Here is a 27,379-nt window from a genome sequence, read left to right as displayed (position 1 = left end):
GAAACTTACATTTGATCCATAATCATGAGAATACTCCAGGCAAAAGTCGGAAACTAATATTCAAAGGGTTTTCAAGGGCAGTCAGACATTGGCACATGCCAAATTGAGCTCTCGGGTGCAGTAGGCCCCTGCTAGGCCTACTGTCTGGTTATGTTTCTCACCTAGGCCAATCAGACTTAAAGTCACAGATCCTCCATTCGATTACATGTCAAATATGACACAACCAAGAATTCTTTGAAATGACTTGTATTAAACTAAAAGAGTTCAATTCAAATGGACACTTGACATGGGATAGGTGTCACACTTGTCCAGTCTGTCACACTTGTCCAGTCTGCTTACACCATCATTGACAAATTCAACCAAAATTCCAGTTTTCTAATGATGTAATGAATGACACAGTATGATGGGTCATAATTGAGGTTTCTTTTGAAATTTTAACGGCCCCATTGAAATGGACACAAGTCTCTTAAAGGGAGAAGATAGAGAGCGTAAAAATCATCTCTGGCTTTGGAGACATTTACAGGGTTAGAAAAATGCTCAAAATCATTGACTAGGCCATCAACAATGAAACAAACCAAAACCAATAATTTGACTTATTCATTCATTTATTTACAAAATAATATCACAATTTAATTTTACATGTGCGTGTATTTCAACCAGAACTACATATATACATGAACATGCAAAAAATAAATGGATCATGATTTTGAATGTATCGAGGTACCACTGTCAGACATTTTGCTGACACAAAAGACAGTCTTTTTCTCATGTCATTCAATGGAGAACACTTACACATCTACGAGTACACAACAGACACAGACCTCTCTATTAAGGATACCCTTAGGACTGCCAACCCTGTCCCTAGTTGGGAGATGTCCGCTTTACAGAAGCGTGTGCAAAGTGAAGTTTCACTGTTTTAGCATTCATGTTATTAATTGCCAAAGTTTTGATGTTTTGTTTATAAGGAATGAACACATTATGGATACAACTCGATTTACAATATATTACAATGATTTATGGCAGTACTGGCAACAACAACATGATTATACATGTAGCTTAATGTGAACCTGAGACTTGTTCTACCAGCATTTTTCAGAGATTAGTCTCCAAATATTTCATTCTGGTGCGTTTCCCAAAAACACTGGCTTTCGTGTACTCAACATGAACCATCACAGGAATGATACACGCACAGACGTTAGAAGTCTCCTCTCACAATCCGAATTTTGCTCCCGACTTCAATCTTGGGGTCGACGGCGTACCAGGTTCTACTCTACCAGGGGTCAAGATGTTACTCCTGAAATATACACAAGTCAATCAGTTAATGACCACAAGTATCACAATAGATGATTCCCAGGATGTTATGGCAACACGACGTCAGGAACAACGTTGCTGTCAAACACAGAGTCTTTCTCAGGTTGCCAGAATAGTTCGGAATAGACGCCCATAAAGGGAATCAGGAAAATTCCGAAGGGGAAAGAACTGTGTCGGGATGCCGAATTTGCAAGTCGGAATTTGCAATGGGTCTTTTTTGTGACAGGACAGATACCTTCCTCCCAGCCAAAATGGATAAGCGTGTTTTGGTACCGAACTCAACATATCATTGCAAGAGTAGTCCTATTATTTCGAATCCCACACTACCTCACAACAAGAGAGACTCAACAGTAGCCTACTCTGGAAAATCCGGAGTTGAGTTCAACATACCTCTTTGATGAAGGAGCTCTAATCTGCTCCTCCTTCCTCACCCGGAGTTGCTCCTCTGCCTTCCTCATCTCCTCTTCCATGATCGTCATTTCTTCTTTGGCTTGTTCACGTTTTTCCTGGGTAAAGAAAGTGTTATAAATCAAGGATAATCACTGAATAATCATTCTCAAAGCCCTTCACATCGTACATTTATTCCCCAGTCTAAGCTGAAACCTCTCAGTAGAACTCAGATGAGCTGCTCAATCAGCACTACAACCTGAGCTTTTCGGACTGATACCCATTTGTACACCGGGGTGGAGTTTGGTATGTAAGGCGAAGAGACCTGCCCACAGTCTCATGCGGCCAGTGGGGATCACCCAGGGACTTCTAGTGGTATACAATGCGAAGGTTTTCCCTGTATCGATATGGTTGGCCCAAATGGCCTGTCCCTTCAAAATACACAACTGTACCAAATCAAAATCGATCCTTCTCCGAAGGTTCAAATAAAGATAGAAAAGGTCCTCACCTGTCTTGACTGTGTCGATTCTTTCACGCTGTAGAACATTGGGCCAAGTTCCGCCAACCATCGACCGTCTACTGCTGTTACACACTGCATGTATTCCTGGACACAAACAAAGATATAGACAGTTCATTATTATTAGGCATGCAAAGGTCTTCTTAAATAGCGAGTCAGAATCTTGGTATGATTTCAGTTCTAAAAGGCAAGGTGTTTTGCCAAAATTTATGAAATTTTACCTTTAAGTTTTCCTCAATGAAATCGAACATATTCTTACCTTTGAGGTCATGACCAATTCGTGGTAAACAATGTAATCTGGGGTGTAACCCATTCCAAAGAGAGAGCTAGTCGGGTGAAGATGGCAGGGCATCCCTGTTCTACAGTTCACGTACTCGCCTAGGCCCTGTAAAATGAAAAATAGGCAATGGGTGATTGGCCAAATGGTCGTAAGCATGTTGCGATTAGCAGGTGATGGAGCTACCATGCTCTACAAAAGGATCTGAGTCCGGGCTGTCTTTGGTCCAAATGTACCATAAACGATGTATGATGCCAAGCAGGAGAGTTAGGGGGGTGCCACAGCCTAGTCTAAAAGGGCTTGCTCCGCACCTTTAGGCTGTCTTTTTGTCATGCACACATTTTACCAGGCCATCCAGGCCGCTCGGTAAGCAGGAAGGCCTACTTTTGTATATGTTTACCTTCAGTCTCGCAGCTTGATGGAAATATGCCGAACAGATGCATTTGCGGATGACGTCCCACTCCGTACCGGAGGAGACGATTCTCATCTTCTGCGACTCCATGATCTCCTTGAGCTGCTGGCGTACCTCACGAACCTTCCTCATCGCCTTCACGTGGATGAAATGATCCTGGGTCCAGGAGGCGGAATAGCTAAAGAGGGAGAAAGAGATCATATAACAGAGAAGAGCATCAGACTTGTGATAGGAAGGTCATGGGTTTGGGACTTGGCCAGTGCCACTTGGTACCTCCAGCTGGTCAGGTACCCCCTTCCCCACCTTATAAAAATCAACTCACTCATTTCTCCTCCATTGCTGATAAACATTCAACAAGGTGAGATGGTCGCTCTCCGGCACCTGGAACTTCTCCCTGGCTGCGTCCGACTCTTCCTCACGACCCTTCGGCCGGAAAAATATGGCTGGCACAGACAACATGGAGACAATAATCTGGAAGAACAAAATGATGAGGGCAGTGAATGCATGCTAACAGACAAAGGTATCAATTAACACTGTTATCTTCAAAGACCTGGGTCTGTCTAGAGTTTCCTAACTGTGAGTACGACCAGATGTGGTATTGTATGTTCGAAGGATCAATTATAGCATCAGACAGACCAACAAACTTACCAAGACTTCTGAGCTGCACTCCATATCGCAGGACACAATCAACATCTTGGAGAGAGCAGGATCGAGCGGGAACTCCACCATCTGTCTGCCCATGGGGGTCAGCGAACCTGTGTTGTCTAAGGCACCAAGAATCCACAACTGATACATCGAGTTCAAAATGTTGTCCTGGAAAACAATCAGAGGAGTGGTTTTAGCATTAACACTGAGTGTTAAGGGTTAACTATAGGCACTGCCATTTTGACTAAGAACTCCTTCAAAAGGGAGTGAATGCCAATTTCAAGGGTAAGAGTCCCACCCAACTGCCATCCATGTTTTGTTGCCAAACCTAGGAGGGTAATTTTGACATGAGTTTTCCCCTGTCTGACATCATGGAATCACACACACACCCTCAACCTGGTACCCACCACTGTGTTTGACATCACCCAGTTCCTACTTTCGTTTGGCCATAATGTCTTGGGAGACATCTATATTACAAACCTATGACTAACCTCAGGGGGCGGGTCCATAAAATGGAACTGTAGCAAGTCCTGCACACCCAATGACTTCAATAATAGCACCACATTAGCAAGATTGGTCCTCTGGATCTCTGGAACCGTCGTTGTCAACAGCTCGTTCTTATATTGTCTGCTTGTGTACAGCCGATAACATTGCCTGGAATTTTACAAAAGATTATTTTAAGTAAAATTTTCATCCTTTTTGGGTCATTGGCATTATAACCCAAAACATTCATTGTGCTAAAAATTCCTCGAAATGCCCTTAGTTTCTAAGGTATTACTTACCCCGGTCCAGTCCTCCCAGCTCTGCCTGATCTCTGATTAGCATTAGCTTGGCTAATAGGAAAGACCGCCAATGCATCCATACCAATCTTTGGGTTAAACACCTTCAACTTGCAGTAGCCAGCATCAATTACGTACATGATACCATCAACTGGAAATAGATACAAAATCATCTTTAGTTTACAAAGCACAAAATGACGTCATATCATGTAAAATCCAAGATTTGGTTTGGGTCTACATTTTAGCTCCACCCTTCCAGTCTTGATTACGAGACTCGAGACTTTTCCTTTGCAACATACCTGTCAAAGAAGTTTCTGCAATATTCGTTGCCACGACGCACTTTCTGATTCCGCCCGGCGCCTTCTGGAAGATCTTGGCCTGAAGATCGCTGGGGAGTTGAGAGTAGATGGGTAGGATGGCCAACTGGGGAGCATCATCTAACGACCCTAAGCGCTCAGCTATCAGGTCACAGGTCACCTCGATGTCTTCTTGGCCGGGCATGAAGACAAGTAGATCTCCTGAAGAGAAGCGACAGTTGAAGAGAATACTGCAAAGGACAAATTTTCGCACCTTTTTTCAGGGATTTGTGCAAAAATCGAAATTCTAGAAAATCTTTCAGATTTATGATTTATTTTTTTCAGGAATTCACAGGAACTTATCTCAGTTTTTCCAATCTTTATTTTTCAGTTGTTTACTTTCAAAAAGTTTTCATTTGTTCACGTACCTCCTGGTGCACTAAGATGAACCTGAATGGCCTGTTTGACGGCGGCATCTACGTAATCCTCCACCGGATTCTTACTGTACATAACATCAACGGGGAACGTTCGTCCCGGGATCACATACACTGGCACGTTGCCAAAAAATTCGGAAAATTTCGACGCGTTCATGGTAGCAGACGTCACAATGAGTTTGAGATCATGTCGTCTGGATATCACCTGTAGGACAAAAAGAAAGAAGAATTTTCTAAATACTTGTTACGGTGGAACCTTCTTTAGCAGACCCCTCTCTTTTAAGGACAGCACTTGTCAGTCCTGAGTGTCAAGCAACCCAGTATGGCCAATCCTCCTCTTATCAATTAATGCTACCGAACATTTGATTAGGACCAACAGCTTATCTGATAGCCCAAAAGACCAGCAAGTAAAACGTTCTATAAAAGCCACCATTCTGACTTACCTCTCTTAATAAACCAAATAGTACATCAGTATTAAGCGAGCGTTCGTGAGCTTCGTCCATTATGATAGCGCTGTAATGGTCCAGGTCAGATTCACGCAGCGACTCTCGCAATAAGATCCCATCCGTCATATACTTGATCATCGTTCTCTGTAACGAGAGAAAAATCACAGGAACTTTTGAATTGCAGGATTAATAAATATAATATCTCTACTTGTACACCTCCCTGAAGTCATGTAAGTCCTTATTATACGTTTAAGCAGTTTTTTTTTTCTCGTTTCATCATCGCACAGGGAAGTGTGAAGTGGTCAGCAATGCAAAGGTTAAGTGGACACATCCACAAAGACAGAGTGGGAATACTTACATCGGAAGTACAGTCTTCAAATCGCATGGCATATCCAACCTCTTCGCCAAGTTTGACGTTCATTTCTTCCGAGACTCTCTTTGCCACAGACATGGCAGCCACACGCCTGGGCTGGGTACAGCCGATCATACCGTAGTTAGTATAGCCATCCTCGTGGAGATACTGCAACAGTGACAATACAGTAATGAACAATTGAGTTATTGGGCAGACTTTACATTCGATCTTTACTTAAAACCTCCAGCCCGGCTGGATTCTCTCTCACTGGCACCCGATCACATGCCAGGCCTACATTCGATCTTTACTCAAAACCTCCAGCCTAGCTGGATTCTCTTTAACTGGCACCCCATCTCATGCCAGGCCGACATCAGTGACCCTGAAAGCGGGTTACACATGGCAATAATTCCCTGCCTTTAAAATGCTAAAGTAAGGTCACTTACCGAAGTTTATTTCAGCACAAATCCAGATTGTAAACTTCTTGAACTTACCTGTGTTAACTGTGTTGTCTTTCCTGAACCTGTCTCTCCGACTATGACCACGATGCTGTTGTCCCTGATTACAGTCAATAACTGGAAAGGAGAAGAAAGCAAAGCTTAGTACAGTTTCCAAAACCACTGTTGCTGTTAGTGGTCTTGGATAGCAGTGTCTGCTTAAGTGGATAAAACTATTTTGGAACAAATTGAATTGAAGAAACAATGTTTAGGTGTTTGATATGTTCAACATTTCTTCAAATGTTTTCCCATCTGCAACTTCATCTTTGAGAAAATGAGCCTCATGGATGCCGTCTGCTCATGACTAGGGTTGCGTACGTTGATCTTACCTCACTTCTTGTTGCAAAGATTGGCAGGAACTGTCTCTGAGACTGAAGTGACCTCTTCTTGGCAAAGTCACTGACTGCCTCCGTCTTGTCTTTCATGTGCTCTGAGAATTTATGGTCAGCTTTGAAGTCGACGTCACCTTTTGAGTCAACGCTCGTATCCTAAAGATGATATTTTAAAACGTATCAGACAACAGAAAATTTGGCTGTTCACTGGCAGAGGGAGGCTAACAGACTTCTGCTTCCCTTTTCATCCAAAAGCTAGCCAGTGGCGATAGCTTGAAGCAAGGAGAGTCATGAAGCTTCTGTTTACCCACGCTAAGCACGAGACTTATCTAGACCGCATCACTCCACCTTGCGACCCGGCCATGTGCCCCTCCCAAATTCTAAGTCACCGCAACAATATACCTAGAATTGGCACCCAGCAACAAGGGCAAGCAACATACACTTTAGCTTGAGAACCAACCAAAAATAAAAAGGACGAAGATGACAATATCGTACCTTTTCTTCTTCTTTCTTGACACCCATGATGTTACCCAGCTTAGTCCCGGCAAGCTCCCAATGTTTCGCCTGTCCTTTCTTCCTCTCCTTTTGCTCTCTGTGAGCACGGACAACCAGGCAACCTTTCCTTGAGACAACGGCCATGTCTGAGGTTGGATCCTGTTTGAATGATGAAATATACACAGATGAACTTTCCTTCAACATTTTAAACTAACAAGGGGAACATCTTTGGCACAATTGACAATATCTATACTCAACTTCAACACTAATATCAAATCGTATGTATCAACACTTTTTTAATCAAAAACAGTTCAAAATTACACTTTACATGTATGGGAGAAGTTGGCGTACACGCCAAGAATCCCAAAGGTTATGTGATTTTGGGATAATTGAACTCCTACATCTCCTTTGCATCTAAAGTGGGTATTTTGGCTCTTCATTTGGCTTTTTTTTAACATTTCAAAATGAAATCTTATCTGACCTACCTTGATGGGGACAACAGGTTCTGGCTGCTTCGTAAAGACTATCCTACCATCCAGAAATGGTGGCACGATATTGTGTACAAGAAGATGAATCCTTGCTTCATTTTCCTCTTCGAAGTCTTCATCAACGTTGACCTGCATCACAACCCCGCTCGTCAACATGCGATTCTTCTCCCACATTTCGTTGTCCTGTAATGAGACAAGAATATTCAATAAGATTAAAAACTCTAATGACAATTGTAATACCAACTTCAACATGATGCAAAACCATCTTATTTGTTAAACTTTGTACAACAACAAAAAACTTAGTTGCAGAAAGCAGCACCACAAAACAACTGTGTGTCCTTGAAATATACTTTGAAGAGAATTCACCTTATTAATCTGTCGCTGCTGCGCCGACATCCGCTTCTTCTTTTTCTGTTCCTGCTCCGCTTCCTTCTTTCTCGTGTACTCCTCCGACGTGCCGGAGAATGGGTTATGTGTCTCGTCGTAACCTTCGTCCAACGAGTACCATTCTCGATCCAGCCTCTTCTGCTCCTCTTCCCACTGTTCCTGATTTCCTTCCTCATCATAATCGTAGTCTTTCCCTGGAGGTGTCAAAGAATAAACAATCGTGAGCAGTGCAGGCGATAAGATGAAACAGTATCACACTGGAGAACCAGAAAAACTATTTTGACTTATACTGACTGACTGACTTACTTCTGTCCGTTCCTCTCGGAGTATATTTGATCTTTTTCCTGTCGTCCATCCACTCATTGTACTTATACGACGGTGTTGGCAGTGGTGTGTCTTTGCTTCTACGATATGATTTGCTACAATATAAAGGCAACAACAAAATATCAGTGTTGTCTTCAAATAAATTTAGTTTTCATTCATCATTACCGGCGTCGTAACCCCATTGGATTTTTGCTGCAGGTATGGGGCCCGAGTCAACTCTAGGCTACTGTCCACCTGTGCGTGATGTTAAACTTGCCTTGGCATAGATACTCAGGTATAGTGTACAACGAATTACAGCCTTTAGTCCTAACCAACAGATCCTCGAATATTCATACATTTCAAATATGCTAATCCTTCAAAATCTCATTGGGTTATTATGATGGCAATCCTACCTTCTGTCGCTCCTTTGTGAGTTGCGCTGGGACCTATGGCTGCGGTCACTCCTGTCGAAGTCTCGATCACGGTCTTCATGCGGAGACGGTGTGGGCAGATCCCAGCTTGATCTCTTTGCTGGGGTGTCATCATCATCTTCCCAGTTGGTCCGTGATGGAGTGTCTAAAATGAACGATGGTAAAACCTACATGTAATGAACCCTTTAGCTAATAAGCGCCTAAATTGGTCTGTGTTACATTATCCCCGATGCAACTACTGAAATTTTCAGCACCACATATAAATAGCAGTCTATACGTAGAATAAAACTCTCCTCACCTTTCACCCTAAATTTTGGCGTAGCAGGCTCATCACGAAATCTCGGTGTTTCATCCCAATCTCTAGAACTCCTCTCGGATCTGCTGCTTCTTTCCGACCTATCATCCCGACGTGAACCTCGCTCAGAGCGATCATTATCTGAGCCTCTAACTCCATCTCTGTCACGACCACGATCTAGAATCCAAAGATATAGAATAAGATATGATTAGTCTTTGGACAACATCAGCTTGGTTGAATTTAAAGCTTTCTGCACATTTTCTGCACGATAACTCACGGCTAATAGCGTCGCCACCAGTGGCAACTCGGGGTGAAAGGGTGTATTTGACAGCCTCATAAGAACAACCTACCGCCATCTCTTTCTCTGCGCCCTTCTCTACCCCTGTCATATCTGTCAGGCTCCCGCCTACCCCTCTCCCTCTCTCGTTCTTTATCCCGAGATGATGTGGCATGGACACCTCTGTCGCGATCTTTTATGTGTTTCTGGTATTTGTCTTTCGCTTGTGAACTAACCCCACCAGTGTGTGTAGGCGTTTCTATTCTTGCAGCACGGTATTTTCTGAAAAAGGGCAAAATTTGTGTAAACTTTCAATTTTCATACCAGACTTGCCAACTACCTATAAAGTGACCCACTCCACAAAACTTTAACACGTTGGGATTTTCCATTTCAACAAACGCCAATTGATGATGTTGCCAATTCTGACTATGCCCTTACCTCTCTCCATGCGATTTGTTTTTAAGATCACCATCATCAAACTCATCCACCTCCTCATCATCATCTCTATATGACGTCACACGAGATTTTTTCGATTCCACTTGCTCCTGCTCTTTCTCTTTCCGTTTGACAGCAGCCAATCTATCCAACCCAAGCAGAGATGGTTTCATATCTGGCCTCTTGAACTGGTGTTTACCGGTATCAGCTGCTGGTCCCTTTTTCATGATAATGAGTCCGCCTTTCTCTTCTTTTCCGATCGTCCCCTCCAACCGATGAAGGGAGTCATCTTGTGTGACATCCATCGTCAACAGTGTTAGATGGAATTTTGGTTTATCCTGTCCGATTTTTGAATCAATATCATTGGCTAAAGCATTGACAGAAAAGTAAAATGTTGATGCTGGAGAGGTAGGGCCTAACCTACGTACAGAAAACGCTCTGAACAACTAGGCTACTCAACACGGGCTTTCGATTGTCGGATAAGACAAGACAAGACCTATTCTTAGACAATTATTTCAGGCAGTTTTCAGCCAGCTGTTCGCCTTCGGACCGTATTTCGACTGATATTTTGTCAACAGGTAACCTCTTTCTTATACATAGAGAGATTCTTCTTTGATTATTGACATAACAACATTTTTTCAAAAAAAAAGAATTCTCGCGATGTTTAATATTGAGCCAGAAATTTATAACATCGATTCAATTTTAAAATATGATGAATCAAGCATTTAAAATTATTAATTTGACTAGAAAGTTAAACAACTTGTCTAATAGTATGCACGTATTTTTGTCTCAGCAATGTAGGCATTTGACAAAAAATGTATCGCGAAAAAAAAATTAACGACCACTTACTGACTTAGCAACCAAAATAGCCAAAATGGCGGACACGCTTCTTCTTCGAGCCTTGAAAAGTCAACCAAAACTTCTAAATCTGAATAATAAGAAGCTCGACAACGTTCCAAAGTTGGTGGGAAAGTTAACAACAGTTAATCACATCCAACTGAAAAGTAATAATCTGAGAACATTGCCGAAAGAGTTCTCCACACTGCTTCAGGTGCGTGAAAAAGTTGATTATTTTGACCGAAGCGCCCCCTACAGCAACTTACAAATACCGAAATTGGCATCTAGGCCTATTTCATATGTTTCACAACTTAGAATAAGATGTCTCCTAGTGTTTTCAAAATCGTAATTATCGAGGAGACACCATTTCACTGACAAAAACATGGTCCATGACTCGTCTCAACTGCAGAGCCTGCATACAGGGGGCAGAGTTGACAGCTTCTCATTCTGTCTTTCGATTTTATCAGTATCACCTTGTCCTTGCTTCCCTTTAAAGGCTTATAGCATGGCATTGTACTGCTTAGATTGACTCATACAAACAATACAAGACAATTTTAGACAATTTTAGACAATCACTTATTTCAAATATTCTTTCTTTCCATTCCAACTACTCTCTGTACATTCTATTTTACAGCTTGAAATTTTAAACCTTGGAAACAATGTCTGTGAAGATTTACCAGAGGTCCTGCAATATGTAGAAAGTTTGAGGACATTGCATATTTTCAACAATTACTTAGTGAGATTGAACCCATCTGTTGTCAGTAAGTATACCACAGTTCACACATGTACAATGTTATGTTAAAACCGAGTACTTGGATAAAAAGTACCAGGTCAGTTTTAAAAAGCATGCTAAAAACCCCGCAAATCTAAAATAAGCGAGTTGGCCACCTTATCTCAGTTAGAGTGAAGACAGCACCTTACTGAGCTGGGAGTAAGACATCATGTACAGAAGATGTAGACAATCAAAATTGTCTAATAAAACACTAGTTCACTAGTTCACTGAGATGGTGTAATAGAGACATACTTATCCTTTTTTTTTCCATTCAGGTTCCCTAGTGAATCTTACAGTCTTGAATCTCAATAACAATAAATTAGAGACATTACCTCCAGAAATATGCCGGTAAGTAAAAGTCTAATCAACATTTTCACACTCTTTTTATGGTTTATAAATATCAGTGGTGATTCCAGTGAATACCGGTACTCTCCTATGCAGTCAGCAAACTTGGTGACCAGGTGTTATCTTATGACTAATTTTCCATCCATATACCTACCTCCCTCAGCCTGGTAGCATACTAGTCACACTGGTGCCCCATCCAAAATTTAAGGACACAGTTTCATATGCAAATGTGCTAATTTTGTAAGCCAGGTTGGTGGCATTTTTCCTCTACCTTTAAGAGACCAGCTGTACATGGTTTTTTTTCAGGTTATCAAGTTTAGAATACTTGAGCATGGACAACAATGAGATGATTGAATTACCAGTTGAGCTTTGTGCTGTTACGACTTTACGAGAGATGAGAGCAGCTGGCAATAAACTAAACGGCCTTCCATTGGAGTTTGGCTTCCTAATCAATCTCGAAAAGTTATATCTCCAGAAAAATAGGATCAAAGAACTCCCAGAGGTACGAATGAAATATGAGGGGTGGAATGGTTATAGCTTTTAACTTAAATGTGTTGAACTCCTGGTTCGATACAGGATGACAGTCCACATGGTTTGAGACCTTAGGCATGTCACTTTTTTCTTTGATTGAGATGTCAAACCAAGGTTTCTTTTATTGTACCTGATGCCTTTGCATTGGCAACTTAAAAGGAAATGTCCTGGGTATCGAACTATGACAAGTGAGAAAATCATAAGAAGATTGTGATTAATTCCTCCTCCCTTGCCAAAGACTAGCTTGTCCTGATGCAAATAACTCAATGAGGATCCAATATTGGCTCACAACAAAGGCTCAGAAGACCAGATGCAGAAGAAAAAAGGTGCAATGAGAGTGTTTTCTTGGGTTTTTTCAGAGTTTAGGGAAGATGTACAATCTTCGAGTATTAGACATTGCCGCCAATCAGTTGAGAATCTTCCCTACTGAGTTGGCAAGTTTGCCGTTGAAAGAGCTCTACTGCGAGGAGAACCCATTACTTGATAACATTCCGGTTCATTCAATACAGGAGGAAGAAGTCTTGTCGTTAAAGGTTAGTGGTTGGTCATCTTGATTGAGGTTAGGTTTGTTTTAGCGAAATCTGTAAAAAAGTTAACATTAAACAACAGTAACTAGGATATTCCGCTTGATTAAAGGGAACTGAAACCGCCAAGCCAGTTCGTATGACCTCGTTTTCATTTCCCGCGTATCGGGTGATCAGAACGAGGCATGAATGAAACATGGCGCCTAGCTGTCAATCATTGAGTGACGTCACTACTATGGAATTTACTACGAAAACTCATGAATGAAAGATCGCATGACTCACGTGATTCTAACATGATTCTCAATAATAACAAATTGAACTGCGCATGCTCGGGCACTGGGGGTGGAGCTACAAATCTGAACTCGAATAGGAAGTTGGAAGTTTGACTTTCTCGGGCGGTGAAAGTCGAAAAGTTGAATAAATCGCTCGGCGGTTCCAGTTCCCTTTAAGATGATCATGGCAATTAGGAAATTAAACACAAAATAGGGTTTGTATCATAGGAGCCATGTGTTATTGGTCTTGTTCTTAAAAAGCTGAATTAGCTTTTAAACTTATATTTCTAAGTTTATCAAATTACGTTGTGACAGATTTTTGATCTCTTTCATCCAGGAGATGTGTGCAAGATATGTAATGAAAGAATTAAAAAACAGGTATGTAGTGACATAGATATACCGGTATGGACAACTAAGTAGCAGACAACTGTATTCTGCATAATTGCTATTCTATGGCTGTGCTACAATAGTTTTCTACACATAAAAAAGAATTCAGCTATGAGGAGTTGATTTAAACATGAACTTGTTTCAGAAGTATATTAGTACATGTATGGACATGTTTTCTTAGCAAAATGAAAGAGTTTTACAAGTGTGAGGTAATAATTCTCGCTGGCTTTTCATTAACTTTTGACATGAAAAGGAAGTTTAAAGAGAGACAGGCTAAAGAACGAGCAATGGCACAGGGTAGGAAGCCCCCAGAAAGAGCCCTGGCTCAGGGGAGGAAGCCCCCAGGTACAGAATGACAGACTAAGGGTGATGAGTGATTCAATTATTTGATTACGGTTTTTCATGCAATTACTGGAGTAAAACTTTTCTTTTAAATCCTCAGTTTCTTTTTCTGAACATCTGCTTTCGATATTCAGTGAGTTTCGTTGTCTGATTTAAGCAAGCAGTCTCAGAAGGGTGAATTCACTTGGGTGATATTGAGCCTGAAACTAACTGTGACGAAGAAGCAGCTTGCTTTGTGTTGTTATAGGTGTCATTGAACTTAATGTCTGGCCCGACGATGGCTTGGGTGACAAATTGTTACTACAATCTAGTTTAAAGAAGTATTTAAAAAGATTAGGTAGCCCACTGTATGCTGTGCTTTGCAAGTTTTATGCAGAAATTTGTTTTGCGTGGTGACATTTTTAATTTTTTATGATCAGAAATGTTGGTTTGTTTGATTCTTGGTTCACTTGCAGTTGCTCATGATTAAATGACATTTCTTTCAGATAAGCAGAATACTTACATTGCCTGTGATTTGATTACGATAACACTAACTACCTGTTCAGCAGTCACTTGATTAAACAAGCGAGGGAACATCTTTGCCGTTTAATATGATTTCTGTGTCTTGCATCCTTTTAAACTTTGATAATTAGTTCCCTAACTAATAATTGATATTCTATAGCGTTGTCTGTAACTTTTATCACTTCATGTAGACCATAAAGGTCCATATAGTATCCCTGTTGATTTACATAATGTACATATATTTATATACCCTCCTTTCCCTGACCCACTTATATAGACTTATCTTCAAGCACTCGTTTTTACACTTGTATGAACACCCAGATTCCAGTTCTAACTCTGCTACTGTTAGGAAATAATATGTTCAGTATTTCGTTTTCAAGAAAATGTTATCAATTGACTTTGTGTCTTATTCATTAATCAAACAAAACTAACACGTCATCATTTATGTCACGGTAGGTGGTCCTACCTCAGAAGGAGTATCCGCCACTTCCCGCAGATACGTGAAATGCTGGCACAATCTAGCCGGTGTGCAGTTTGTGGGGAGTCATTCCTCAACACGTGGCTCGAGTGTGTCCAATTTATCGACGGGAAAAAGGTTTGTATTACGCCTTGCTGGTGCAGGACCCTTGGCAGATTTCACTTTCTACTTTTCCCGACGTGCCGTAATCGCATGTCGTTACACTGTGTGTCGAGCTTTTGCTTGGGCTTTTTGCCTTCTGAAGCATTCCTGTATCAGCCTCTCTCCCTCCCAAATATAAAACGTCACATCCCATGATTTGTTGGAGGTAGCTGTTAAAACCCATCCCCTTTAGAGAACAATTATCCACTTGATCTTTACGGTGTGGGCGGTGAACCCGTGGTTCCCTGGATCTTCCAAGGTGTTGGTGATTGTGGTTAATAGCATGCTGTCATGTTGTGGCTGAATCTTATCTGGTGATAGTGACTCAGGTACACTCTAGGTCTCTTGAAATCTGCACAGTGATTCTAACTGAGAGTTTTTTATGCAATATGCATGCTCTCAGTCATGATAATAGTCTCCCCTCTTCCATTTGAAAGATCTTCTTAGACCTTGTATGTTATGAGCCAGACTCCATTTTACATCAAACTAAATTTTTCGAAGTAAATTCACGCTGCATTATCTGGATTATTAATCAAGATTTTAAAGTAGGCGATATGAATAGCTAGCTAAGCGATCTGCTTACGACTGTCAAAGCTTGTCCTCGCTGTTTGTCCTCGCAGTGTAAAGTTTGCTTAGTGTGTTGCATTAATTGTTCTATCAAATCATGTTAGAATTAGTTTCGCTTCTCAAGTTCTATTTGCAGTATGTTTCTGCTGCTAAAGTCATTTAGATGCTGGCGTTATCTATTGGGATGCTGTCAAGCTCCATTCAAAACATGCTGCGAACATGCCTTGAACGCATCAGCTGTGTTTTCAATCTGTTTGCAGCTGTTGCTGTATTGTCTACAGCTGTTGCTGTGTTGTCTACAGCTGTTGCTTTGTGACACTGGATGACATTTTATCACGCTTTATACCGATGTTTTTATAAAGGGCTAAGCAAAAGCTCCCGTACCAGGTTGGTGGAAAAGGGTTGGTGAAATATGCCTTGAACCGTACGATCAGTTACTTCTATTTTTGTCTCATTCTCATATTATTAGTTGTGAGATAAACCAAAGTGTGAACTGATCCTATTCCTAACCCTACCAAACGATGTCCTTTGCTAAATCAGCCGATTAAAAGGGGGAGCTTGGGAGTGAGATGTAGGTGGCCAAGAGAATAATGTGCATATTGGCCACCATGCGCTGCCACATGTAACATCACACAAAAGCTGTAGATCACCTCTGATGAATGATGATCTTTTCCTGTTTAATATTCTGCTGAATTGGCATAGGCCACAGTTTTGAATTCGTTTGCACCACTCCAAAAACTTTATTTAATTCCCAAGATGCTTTGTCTTTTTTTCAGTTTTTCTGTAAGTATATACAGATTTGTTGTTAAAATCTAATTTTCATGTTGCATTTAAGATATATTGTCGAAAAACTCATAACTTGTTACTTGACGTTTAGCAGAAAATGTCTATGGTCAGAACTTTTAGTGCTAATTGAGCTAATTAATGGCATAGATTGATGTTATTATGTAAAATGATGTTTTAATGCCATGCTTTAGCATGTAAAAAACCTCTATCGGCATATTTTCATTATACTTTTGAACTTTTTTCAGGCACTAAAGACAGCAAATGCTCCAGGAAGCCTCCCAGTCCGAGCCCTACTCTGCTCATACAAATGTTTTAACAGCAAAGGACATGGTTATTACGGGGTGGCATTTCCGTGAGACTCGCACACTCTGTGGATTGTACTACTTCTACTGTGATAGGCTATATTGGCATGATATGATATGAGATTCTGAAAAAAACTGTGTTTTGCTCACCATACGAACACTTCTTGCTTGAGGATTGTCTATTAACATCAGTGTGTTTCACAATCCTTTCATTGTCAGGTTGGGTTTGACCCATTTTGTTCCCCTAGTCCTAGCACAAATCATTGACAAATTGATATTTCATATACCAATATTTTAGTTTAACCTGAAAAACCAATCCCAGCAAGCTGTTGGATCTACCCTGCATACTCTACTTCACTTGGGATATTTATGTAATTCTGTGTCAAGAAGTTTGAATCATTTGTGTTGTGATAGTTAAGAAAGACAAAGTTCACTGATATTTATTCACCAGGCAGAAGGGGGTAGGGATGGTAAAAAAGAGAGTGCAATATTTTGGATTCATCTAAGCCAACCTTGTGTGATATACTTTATAGGCTTGATTGAGATTGAGTGCAGAGGAGTTTCAATTTGTCAAATACTATCCATCCATAACGAACTGTATCAATGTGTTTAAACTGGTTGAGGAGTGTCTGTAACGTTGGCCTATTTTACCTGTTACAAGCCAGTGTGAAAGACAGCTCTCCACCGGCTTAAACCTTTCGACACATCAGTTCTCACTTCTTGATATTTAGTAGGTTCAATTTACCAGAAACGTTTTAGGGGAAGTACATACTATTCTGTTGATGTTCCTGAGATTAGAAAAATTGTTTTCCAACTGTCCCTTTTTATAAGATTGAGATCATTTTTATCATCGTCCTCAATGATTGGGTTGACGTTTATGGTTTATGTAAATAATAATTTGAGTATTTACTTTCAAAATAAAATATTATTTTGAAGGAATTTGATTTGTTCACTCTATATAGTTTTACTCTCTTGAAAGATTGGAATGTTTCCAAAGATGCTAAGTGATGAGCACACTCTACGGTCATTATAGGACACCACCACAGGACTTAAAAATTTTTTGGTCTTTGAATTCATGCACATCCCTCCAGATGACATCCTCGCCAAGGACTACGAGGACAACACTTCCTGATAACCTCCCTCATACTCCTGTAGCGTTCTATCATACTCCACAGTAGTGTCTATACACTGTTCTCAGCTTTGAATGACTTGGGGGGGGGAAATGGTGAAGTGGACTCGTCGTGGATCCTGACCTTGCTAGAGTGCACATGCTTTTGTGTCCCTGTGTCTCCAAGGGCTATGCTGGCAGGTCCAACCATGCCAGACAAGGGTCCAGACTAAAGCTGGAGCCAAGCATTGGTGATGATGCTTCTAGGAACACCAATTCCCTTGCCCCTATTTCAAAGGTCTGTCTGTAAGCTCTTTACAATATCTATAGCCATTGAAAGTTCGGCAGAGGCACTCTTGTCAAAGAGGTGTTCATTGAGCACTCGGTCGAGTTTGACAAGTGAAGAACGAAGTCACAACAAGGCCTAAGTTCAAACCCATGACCCTTGGATTTGTGAGTCGGCATCCAAACCAGGCACTCTTTGCTGTCAAGGAACTGTCACTCGAGTTTGCCAAATCACCAAGTCCCGACAAGACCCCAGTTCGAAGCCATGACTTTTGGATTTGAGGGACGACATCCTAACCAGGCACCCTTTGGTATCAAGGAGCTGGTCATACATGCCAAGTGAAAAACGAAGTCACGACAAGACGGGAGTTCCAACCCAAGTCCCTTGGATTTGAGAGATGACATTCTAACAAGTACAACGTGGCACTTGATCCACTCAAATACTTAATGAACAAGACAAACGACAGAAGTAATTGACTTGCAAGTAATTTTAATACTCAAACAGTGAAGACAACTATTTTTCAACAAGAATCTGAATACATGTTCCAAAACTCTGTTGTAAATAAGAATTTCAAAGGAGGAGCATCTTGAGATAATGTCAGGTTGGCACGAGCTACTCATGCTGTTTTACATTATGAGTGATTGTGTGGGAGGCCTGTCTCCATTTTCTGATACATTTGAGTAACGCCCTCTATAGAGGAACGCAGACAACCTCATTAGTGATTGGCCAACATCATCTCGTGACGCTACCCCTTTAAAGAAATACAAAATCAAGACGGGCAATTTCAACACCAAGAAGTACAATACAAAAGCTCCCAAAAGAACTGACAGCTGTTTTTTTAGGTTAATTTTACTAATTTTTTTCCACTCCTTTAAACACTGTTTAAAGGACTTCCTCTTCTACACTGATTCAATTCAAATTTAGACCTCTTGAAATTAAAGCATGTTTTGGGTGCCAAATCATAGGATTTTTAAGAATTAAACACAGTATCTTTTCTTGCACTGACAATGTACCAATCCCAACTTCCAACTCTTCCATGAACTTAAGATATTGACCAATTAAACTAACTGACCTTCGTACCAGTTATCACAGATCTGGTTTCAATCTGCCAACTCCAATTATAAGAGTTAATTCATTTCCACCAACTACATCACAAAAAGCAGAACTGATTACCTAAACTTCTGAACTGAGTTCATAGCGCATTTATGCCTCTACAGTTATTAGTCATCACATCCACCTTCAAACAAGGCTGCACACTTGTCCAAGGACCATATCTACTATGTACAAGCGTACAGTGCTATACATACCAAAAATGAGTCCATTATTCTCTATTACCTTCCTCTGTCCCAGGGGTGATCTTTTTTGATATACTGACACTCGCTACCTAATCCTTTCTACAACTCCAGTGCCTAAACTGAAGTGTCAACTATCCAGAAGCAAGCATTGCTTTTTGAAATGATACATTTCGTTGAAATATGACAACATTTGAACTATTTGATTCATCTCTGCCCTCATTCTACATTGTATATTACAAGTAACCCCCCCCCCCCCCCCATTTACCAAGGCACATTTTCATCAGCGAAAACGTCGTCGGCGTAGCACAATTTCAACGGCATCGAAGCGAGCCGTCCGGGCGGGATTAAAACCATCAATTTCTAGAAAATGTGCATTTCGATTCGAAAAACCTTACCGATTTACGAGAAAGTGACGTAGTCATTTGTCAAAATCAGCTAAAACATTATATGGTGAAATTTGACACGAGTTACCTTTTAAGTTAAGCCAGTAAAGTATTACCCTTCACGACCCGGGTTCAGTGAGTGGGATAATGTTTTAATTCTATCGAAAGACAAACAATAGAAGACCTACCTGGTCAGACAGTCATGAACTCAATGCCAATGGAAGTGTTTACAGCAACAATGCTGGTATAACAAGGCTGTTTGTTAGTTTAACATCAATAACAACATTTTGAGGGAAGTTATTATTTTTTGTCAGGTTGATACAAGTTCACTTTTTTTCAATGTGACAGGCTAGGGTATATTAAGCATTTGCTTATAGCCGTCTACATTCTGTAAAGGCTTGGGAAGGGTAAAGGCTGTGGTTTGAATTTTGAATAGCATGATTTACAGAATTGGCTGATAGATCATGAAATAACCTCCTCTTTTCAAATTGTCATTATTCATTTAATTTTTTTTAAAGACAAGTATGAATCACCACAAGAAAACTTACAATAAGCCAATAACTCCTTTCTTTGGCCTTTAGTAAAAATTTGTAATATTGTATCAAAAACGAGAAGATAATAAGGTGAACTTTTGGCCTCAGTTTGCCTGCTCCAAGTGCATCCACTAATTAGGTAATTTACAATAATATTAATTAGGTAATGTATAATAATATTAGCTCCGAGCCCAGTTGTGTGTCCAGTTAACCTCATAATTCGTCTGGGTCACTAGAGCAGCATTTACAAAATCAATCTTCCTAAAACAACATTTTTATAAGCAAATTAGAGACTTCTCACAAAACATTTATAACATAGCTTTTTATATTGACCTGGTGAAAATCTGGTTCAACTTTTAATGACTTATTTAAGCCTCAACTGCTCTTCCCAGAACATGGTTTACACACAGACAATTAAGTTTATGAATGGGAGGGGGGGGGGGGGGCGGCTGGCTGAGGTATTTCATGTTAAACATGCCTTTTCTTCCTTATCTTTCTACTTCAAATACATGTACGAATTTGTGTTAATGTATCATTTTCAAATAGCAATGCTCTTCCATGGATTTCAATGAACATATCACTTGGTCAAATCAAAATCACAAAAAGATTGGCATCAAAGATAGCATTTAAAACAAAATTTAACAGTGTACAAGACTCCAAACACAGACAAGTTCGAGAGAGACAGCCAGAGTCATTTTTACTACAGTAAGTCCATAATAGGCAAAACAAAGTCCAAGCAAGTGTCTTTCAAATGGTGACTCGATAGGACCCCAATTGATGTATGAAGTAGTCCATTCGGTAATGAATAATGTGGATACAAGTGTAATTCTTTCTCATTTTCTTTACCCGAACACCAGAAAGATAAAAATGTTTGATCCTTCTACTAATATTGTTCCAGACACTCACCACGCATGCCTTTCTCGAACTTGTCTATTAGATGTATGTTCATGATCACATTCACTCTAGTCAGCAGCTGCTATTATCTATACCAGAGCTGGAACCGGATATCAGGCAAACATTATAGACTAGTTTCCAATGTTTCACATGGACAAATCAGTCTCTAGGTTGTGCCCATTTTCTTTAATAATTCAAAGACTTATTCCCAATTTTGGGCACCGAGGCACTGACCTGGTGGTTCAAGCTAAGGTTTAGGCATCCAACTACTTTACTCATTGCACTACGAATATTATTCCTCAAGTTCCTCATCCCGATTCCTTTAGAGGGCTTCAGAAAATTCAGAAAGACAAATTCAGAGTTAGAAAATATGAATTCGGAGAGAAATTGAAATTCAAACTTCGCCAGTTGACACTACTATTCCATTTGTGGGAACACTGAAATATAATCCAGAGTGGGAACACTGAATTATAATATCATAATTATATTCTATGGCTACGTTCGTAACACATTCAACACTCGACTTAACACTTTCACACTACTTTCTCAATTTTTTTAAATTATCGATACAATACCTCAAACGTTTATTTCGAATAAATATCTAACTCTGCTCAATAAGTTTGGAAACCCTATAAATCGTCAGGGCATTCATTAAATTGAGAATTCCTAATAAGAACGATCAAACTTTTTCACTTCGTCTTCCAGTCAGCATGTCAGACACTGACATGCTGGCCTTCGGATTGATACACTCACACAAAGACTTTGATTAAAACCTTACTCCAGAAAGTAATCGAGCTGATATATCTCAACAGATCAAGAAAAATATGTGGAACATGGACAATAAGTCCTTCATCCCACTGTTACCAGTAATAACAAAATTAGACAGGTTTTTTTTTCAAATCATTTTAACTGCAAATACAGATATTCAAAACAACATCAAAAGACATCAAAATTTTTTTGAATTTTTTTAGATTAATTTATCAATTTCAATTAACCTACATATAAATATATGGAGTACATTTTTATCAAGATTACAATTAATTCAGCTATTATACTTTTGATCAAAATAAGTATTTGCCTACAGACCTAAATGCTGAATGGGAGTAAAAACATATTTTTTTGGTTTTAGATTTAATTAAGAAAAGAAGCATATTGCCAGCTCCAGCTAATCTTTAGGCAAAACAGAATAAACGCTTGCTTCTTTTGATTGGAAAATTTTAAAAACTTTTGAAATCAATCAAAACGAAATTTGCCAAGGAAAGATATTTTAGAACCAACAAGATGTGAAAATGAATACGAATACTCGAAAACTACAAATAGCACAGGCTTACAAATACACTGTGGACTTAGAAGTAAACAGGGCATTTCCACACGATACATCGGAAAGCCTGGTTATATTTTACAGCACACCATGTCCTAGGTCTCCAAGGCACTCCCTATACTGTAGCAGGGAGAGACGATCTGATTTTTAGATGCTCGTGGTGTTCTTCTAGACAGCGTATAAATGCATTTGAAAGTTTCAACATGCACATGGCACCATTACTACGATTCCAAGATGGCCGAGAACCAATCACTGGACGCCATCTATTGGTATTCAAGTTCAGCGCACGCAGGAAGTTGTAGCTGCCATCGCCAGTGTCAAGGTCACCCATAATATATATCTCATCTTTATCGTTTAAAGCTGAATCGATATGAGATGTCTCAGACATGGTGCACATACCGACGCTTGCCGACATCATTGTCGACCACAGCTTCTGACTGGCGGTAAACACCTCCGTACCACAGAACTTCATCCCGGACCCGTGGTGCATAGCACTTGGACACTCTAGCCTGCGTAGGCCGCCAAAAACGAAAACATTGTCCCCAACACCGACAGCTCTAGCGTCAAATCGGCGCTCCTTCATTGGTGCAACAGACGTCCACGACTCACGCTTTGGATCAAAACATTCCACCGCCTCGTATAATTTTCCCATAATTCCCCCACCGATCACATATATTTTCTTGTTTACCACGGCGTAAGCTGACCACGCACGTTTCAAGCTCATTTCAGGAAGGGTTCGCCATTTATTAGTATAGATACAGAACTCCTCTAAACAAATCATTGGATCCGACATGTCATTGCTACCCCCAATAGCATATATCTTATCATCAATGGCTACGAGTCCAAATCCGACCCTGGCGTGTGACATGGGTGGGATTGCTGTCCACTGGTTGGTTGCTGGGTCGTACTTTTCGCCGGAGTTCAAGATGTGGCCAAGGTGGTCTCGGCCTCCAACAACGAATAGACAGCCACCTAAAAAAGAAAACACAATTTCTGACCTGTGAATGAATGAAGATAAATGATGATAGATAAATGAAGGTGCAAACACATAATTTTTCATGGAGCAACCGCAAAGAATTTCAGATTCCGTTTTACTGTAACTTGGTCATCTCTTTTTAGGGAGTATCAGACCATTTGGTTCAGGTTGACATATACATGTACATGTAGTTAACTCATCATGTCTTCATCTCTGAAAACACTGTTGAGACGAAACCGTTGTACACTTCCTGAATCAGTGTTAACCCTTAAGCTTTACCTGCTTCGACAAGTCCATGATTTACTCTCGGTGAGAGCATCGGTGGTAAATCAATCCATACTCCATCTTGGCACTGACTTTCATGTGGCACAACGAATGACACGGTACGTTTCACCTCACCCAGATCACCTGAACTACTGTCGTCTCTGAAAGATAAGATCAGAACTACAGGTAAGCATTCGAATTGACTAGGTTTATTAAAGGGAGGTCGAATCTGGGCCCGAGTTTACCAACTAGTCAATAAGCATGATGAATTTTTTTCCCCGAGGGGAGCTGTCATTTTCAATAACATGTACATTTTCAGCAGATGCAAATCACCCTCTAGCTTTTTTGTGCAAGGATGCTCTACACACATCTTCCAGACCGACACCTAAGATTTTTCATACTAAGTGAAACAGAACACTATCCTGCCCCCCCCCGCCACACACTTTAGTCTGACACCTGCCAAGGTGTTAACAAATTCCATTTAGCATGGAAAAACAATGACAATTTGCCCTCTCACTTCTCAGGAACCAGGATCAGATCAATAAGGAGGGATACACTTACTGTAAACACGGCCCCTCTCCCCCAGCCATCACAACAACATTACTATAACCCCGAAGTTTAGTTTCTTGGTCTTCTTGCTCCTTCTGAATCTCGTTCATCAATCGTATGATATCCCAGCGATTCATGCCGTCCAAACTAGGCACGTGAAGTGCTTCATAGTTCAACCGCGACAGCTGGATTGAGTTCCTCATGATTTCCTTCAGATATGCAGTTCGGTTGTGAGGGTCATGATTGGCCCAATGGAACAAAGAGTCGATTATGATGTTTTCTGATGACACTTTTAGACTGGCACGTTTCAATATTTGTGATATCCTATGTACTGGCAGCATGACGTATTCCTCTGTGTATCGAACTTCACTGAAAATAGAGGATGAAAATACAAAGTGCTGCCAACACAGCAAAAATCAAAACCACTTTTTACCTTTAGGGATCGTTCACACATGCCCTGACCATGGTCAGGATGACCACAGGTCAGTGGACTTGAAATTCAACAGTGAAGAAGTCTGATTGTGAAAAAGTTATTAAGAGGTCACTGATGGTTTAATAACCAGTCATGTATTACATGAAAATATTAAGTTTTTCATGGCATGCCTTTATAATTTCCAGATGCCTTTTTGAAATAAAATTTCTTACTCCATTTTACACTTCACAACTGAGTGAACTTGACCGGAAAATGCCCTTTTCAGGGAAAGCTTGTCCAGCCATCTCAGCTGTCAAGATTACAAGTGCAGTCGGAAATATGATCTTATTGGTTGAAACTATCAAATAAAATTCCATGACTAGGGACGAAAATTTGAATTTTAGCAAAAATTTGATGCGGCTGTGGTTTTTAAGCAAATTAGCTCAAGTCTGTGTCATCATTCAACCAAACCAGTCCCCAAACAAGTCAATACAGCCAGGGCACCGCTGAGACAATATTGACCACAAGTGAACTTCGTCACAATAGGAAAGCAAGCACTTGGTGATCTTGTTTTAGCTGATGATAATCTAGGGTGACCCTCGGTCTAGGGGTCACTATCAGGGTAAACACAATCTCTAGACAAAGTCAATATTTACAATCCTGGCTGCTCTGAAGTGAGTCCTGCTTGTTTACACTGAAACTGAATCTGCTTCAGATTTTCTCAAAATCAGATAATCACATATGTGACCCGTCATAGCAAAACCAGGCGCATGTCGCTCTCAGCTTGGCAGGTTGAGACGGACTGTTTGTTCAATTCTCTATTGTCTGCCTTTTGTGAAATATGAGCACATCAATTTCTTCCATTATCTCCTGGTGTCATTTAGGCTCATCTTCTGTGCGACATGCGCCTGGTTTTGCTGTGACGGGTCACATATGGGTAATTTGGCGGAGTTTTATTCCATAAATTTTACTGTAAAACATGAAATTAGACTAAGAGTTTAGTGTTACTTTTAACTCCAATCTGTTTAACGTTATTAGTGTAACTTTTTACTCCGTGACAAATAAAACATCTGCAGAGAGAAGGGGGCATCTCAAAATTGACAGACCCGAGGAAATAAAATGTTTACATAAGACACATACAGCGATTGATGACGAGTTAAACTTCAACGTAGTCTAATTTCATGATGTTTCCAGAGGAAAATGGGTTTTGGAAAAAGGTTTATATTTTTTAGCAACACAGAATTTTGATATGGTCCCTCAAACAACAAGGGAATACGACTTACTTGAAATGCTCATCTAAATAATCTAACGCTGTGTGTAGTACCCGCAGGCAACTGTAGGTGTCGCTGAATTCAATTATACCAAGGCAATTGACCGCCGACAGGCACTGTTCGAGGTAGTCGCAGCAGAGTTCTTTGAGGTCCATGAGAAGGAGCAGATCAGAGGCCTGGAGGACATCTTGGATGTTCTCTTCGCATAGTACAATCTCGGAAGTATAGATGTAGTCAAGCACAAGGCCGAACACTGATGGGCTAAGGTGGTTTAGACAGATAACAGACTTGTCTTTACTCTCATATTGGTAGACCGCCCTGAAAGTTAAAGAGATGACCAAATATTATATGTTGCAGAGTACAATCTCGGTACTCTGTACAAATGGCTTATGGCATTCTCCAAAGTCCGCTAAGGCCTTCTGGCGTGTTCGGAAAGTGCGCATTTGTTTGCTTTGGGCTCTAAATTCTAAATCATCTTTGTCGAAAAAGTCTATCAAACTGACTAACTGAGATTATGTCTCTAAAATTCAATTCAAGTCAAGTAGAAATTCACACATTGCTACACTTGAACATCATCAGCGCCTTCATTCACATACAGAATTCCACATATTTATTAAGTAATGTGCTGCAGCCACAGCAATGCCAGCCATAATACACAGATGAAGTGATAAAGAAATACAGTCAGCTAGGGGCTGGTCTAGGCTAGGCCTACAACACGGTTATGCGGTGTATGGTAAAGGCTATGCTGTCAAATGTACAGACTACAGTGACAGATGAAGTGATAAAGAAATGCAGTACAACATGGTAAAAGCTAGTGCAATTGTACAGCGAGTGACCGACTAACGGATGGATATGATTGATAGTGAAATACAGTGTAACATGGTAAAAGCTAGTGCAAATGTACAGTGAGTGACCGACTGACAGATGGAAATGATAGAGAAATACAGTACAACATGGTAAAAGCTAGTGCAAATGTACAGCGAGTGACCGACTGACAGATGGAAATGATAGTGAAATACAGTGTAACATGGTAAAAGCTAGTGTACTGTAAAATGTACAGCGACTGTAGTGTAATGCTGTGTGTACTCACCTGAAATAAGGACTGCAAGCAGCCAAAACATTTTTCTGGACGGGAACTTCGGAGTTTTCAACTAAGACTAGGCCATCACATAAAGCTGGATTCTTTCTACTTTCATTTAGAGCATTTAGGAGATTGTTTGCATGAAGGGAATGGGATAATTTCATGACATTTGTGCCAATATATTCGCAAGGGAGCCCGAGCCCGTCCATTTCTGTCCCGATCTGTGTCTGCTCCTTGGTGTCTGCTCTCATTCCAGTTCTCGCGATACGCATGTCGGTCAAGTCGACACTCTCGCGTCCAGGAACACAGAGAAACCTATGCACATAAAGTGCGTATTCCGATTCTAAAATTAGACCTGGGCGCCTGTTTGACCTGACCGCGGATTGAACCCCGATGCTTTTCTTGGATCACTTCGTCAATAAAAGAAT

General features: G+C 40.5%; 3 protein-coding genes across 4 annotated transcripts; 1 reads left to right on the top strand and 2 right to left on the bottom strand.

Moving 5' to 3' along the window:
• Positions 1 to 608: 608 nt before the first annotated feature.
• On the bottom strand, positions 609 to 10,449 carry LOC135495926 (pre-mRNA-splicing factor ATP-dependent RNA helicase PRP16-like). The gene is made up of 23 exons (XM_064784953.1): positions 9,797 to 10,449; positions 9,432 to 9,640; positions 9,085 to 9,258; positions 8,769 to 8,931; positions 8,359 to 8,471; positions 8,032 to 8,246; positions 7,663 to 7,848; positions 7,178 to 7,336; positions 6,680 to 6,838; positions 6,348 to 6,428; positions 5,863 to 6,024; positions 5,502 to 5,648; positions 5,053 to 5,263; positions 4,628 to 4,846; positions 4,332 to 4,479; positions 4,041 to 4,203; positions 3,553 to 3,717; positions 3,227 to 3,375; positions 2,893 to 3,082; positions 2,475 to 2,600; positions 2,207 to 2,302; positions 1,702 to 1,817; positions 609 to 1,294 (listed from the first exon to the last, which is right to left on the bottom strand). Exons 1-23 carry the CDS (start codon positions 10,096 to 10,098, stop codon positions 1,210 to 1,212), a joined length of 3,738 nt encoding a protein of 1,245 aa, XP_064641023.1. The 5' UTR covers positions 10,099 to 10,449; the 3' UTR covers positions 609 to 1,209.
• Positions 10,450 to 10,660: 211 nt separating this feature from the next.
• LOC135496170 (leucine-rich repeat-containing protein 69-like) lies at positions 10,661 to 17,500 on the top strand. Of its 2 annotated transcripts, XM_064785321.1 has the most exons (8): positions 10,661 to 10,844; positions 11,265 to 11,391; positions 11,678 to 11,750; positions 12,054 to 12,249; positions 12,638 to 12,811; positions 13,412 to 13,452; positions 14,761 to 14,899; positions 16,522 to 17,500. In XM_064785321.1, the coding sequence occupies exons 1-8, from the start codon at positions 10,668 to 10,670 to the stop codon at positions 16,630 to 16,632; spliced, it is 1,038 nt and encodes a 345-aa protein (XP_064641391.1). In that variant the 5' UTR covers positions 10,661 to 10,667; the 3' UTR covers positions 16,633 to 17,500. The 2 variants fall into 2 exon arrangements, with proteins under 2 accessions (XP_064641391.1, XP_064641390.1); XM_064785320.1 differs by having other exon boundaries at positions 14,761 to 16,637.
• Positions 17,501 to 18,441: 941 nt separating this feature from the next.
• LOC135495842 (gigaxonin-like) lies at positions 18,442 to 27,179 on the bottom strand. The gene is made up of 5 exons (XM_064784823.1): positions 26,961 to 27,179; positions 25,883 to 26,188; positions 24,200 to 24,556; positions 23,654 to 23,799; positions 18,442 to 23,370 (listed from the first exon to the last, which is right to left on the bottom strand). The coding sequence occupies exons 1-5, from the start codon at positions 27,158 to 27,160 to the stop codon at positions 22,514 to 22,516; spliced, it is 1,866 nt and encodes a 621-aa protein (XP_064640893.1). The 5' UTR covers positions 27,161 to 27,179; the 3' UTR covers positions 18,442 to 22,513.
• Between the last annotated feature and the right edge of the window lie 200 nt (positions 27,180 to 27,379).

This window comes from Lineus longissimus, chromosome 11, assembly GCF_910592395.1.
Source record: "Lineus longissimus chromosome 11, tnLinLong1.2, whole genome shotgun sequence".
NCBI lineage: Eukaryota > Metazoa > Nemertea > Pilidiophora > Heteronemertea > Lineidae > Lineus > Lineus longissimus.
This window is presented reverse-complemented; position numbering and strand designations above follow the sequence as displayed.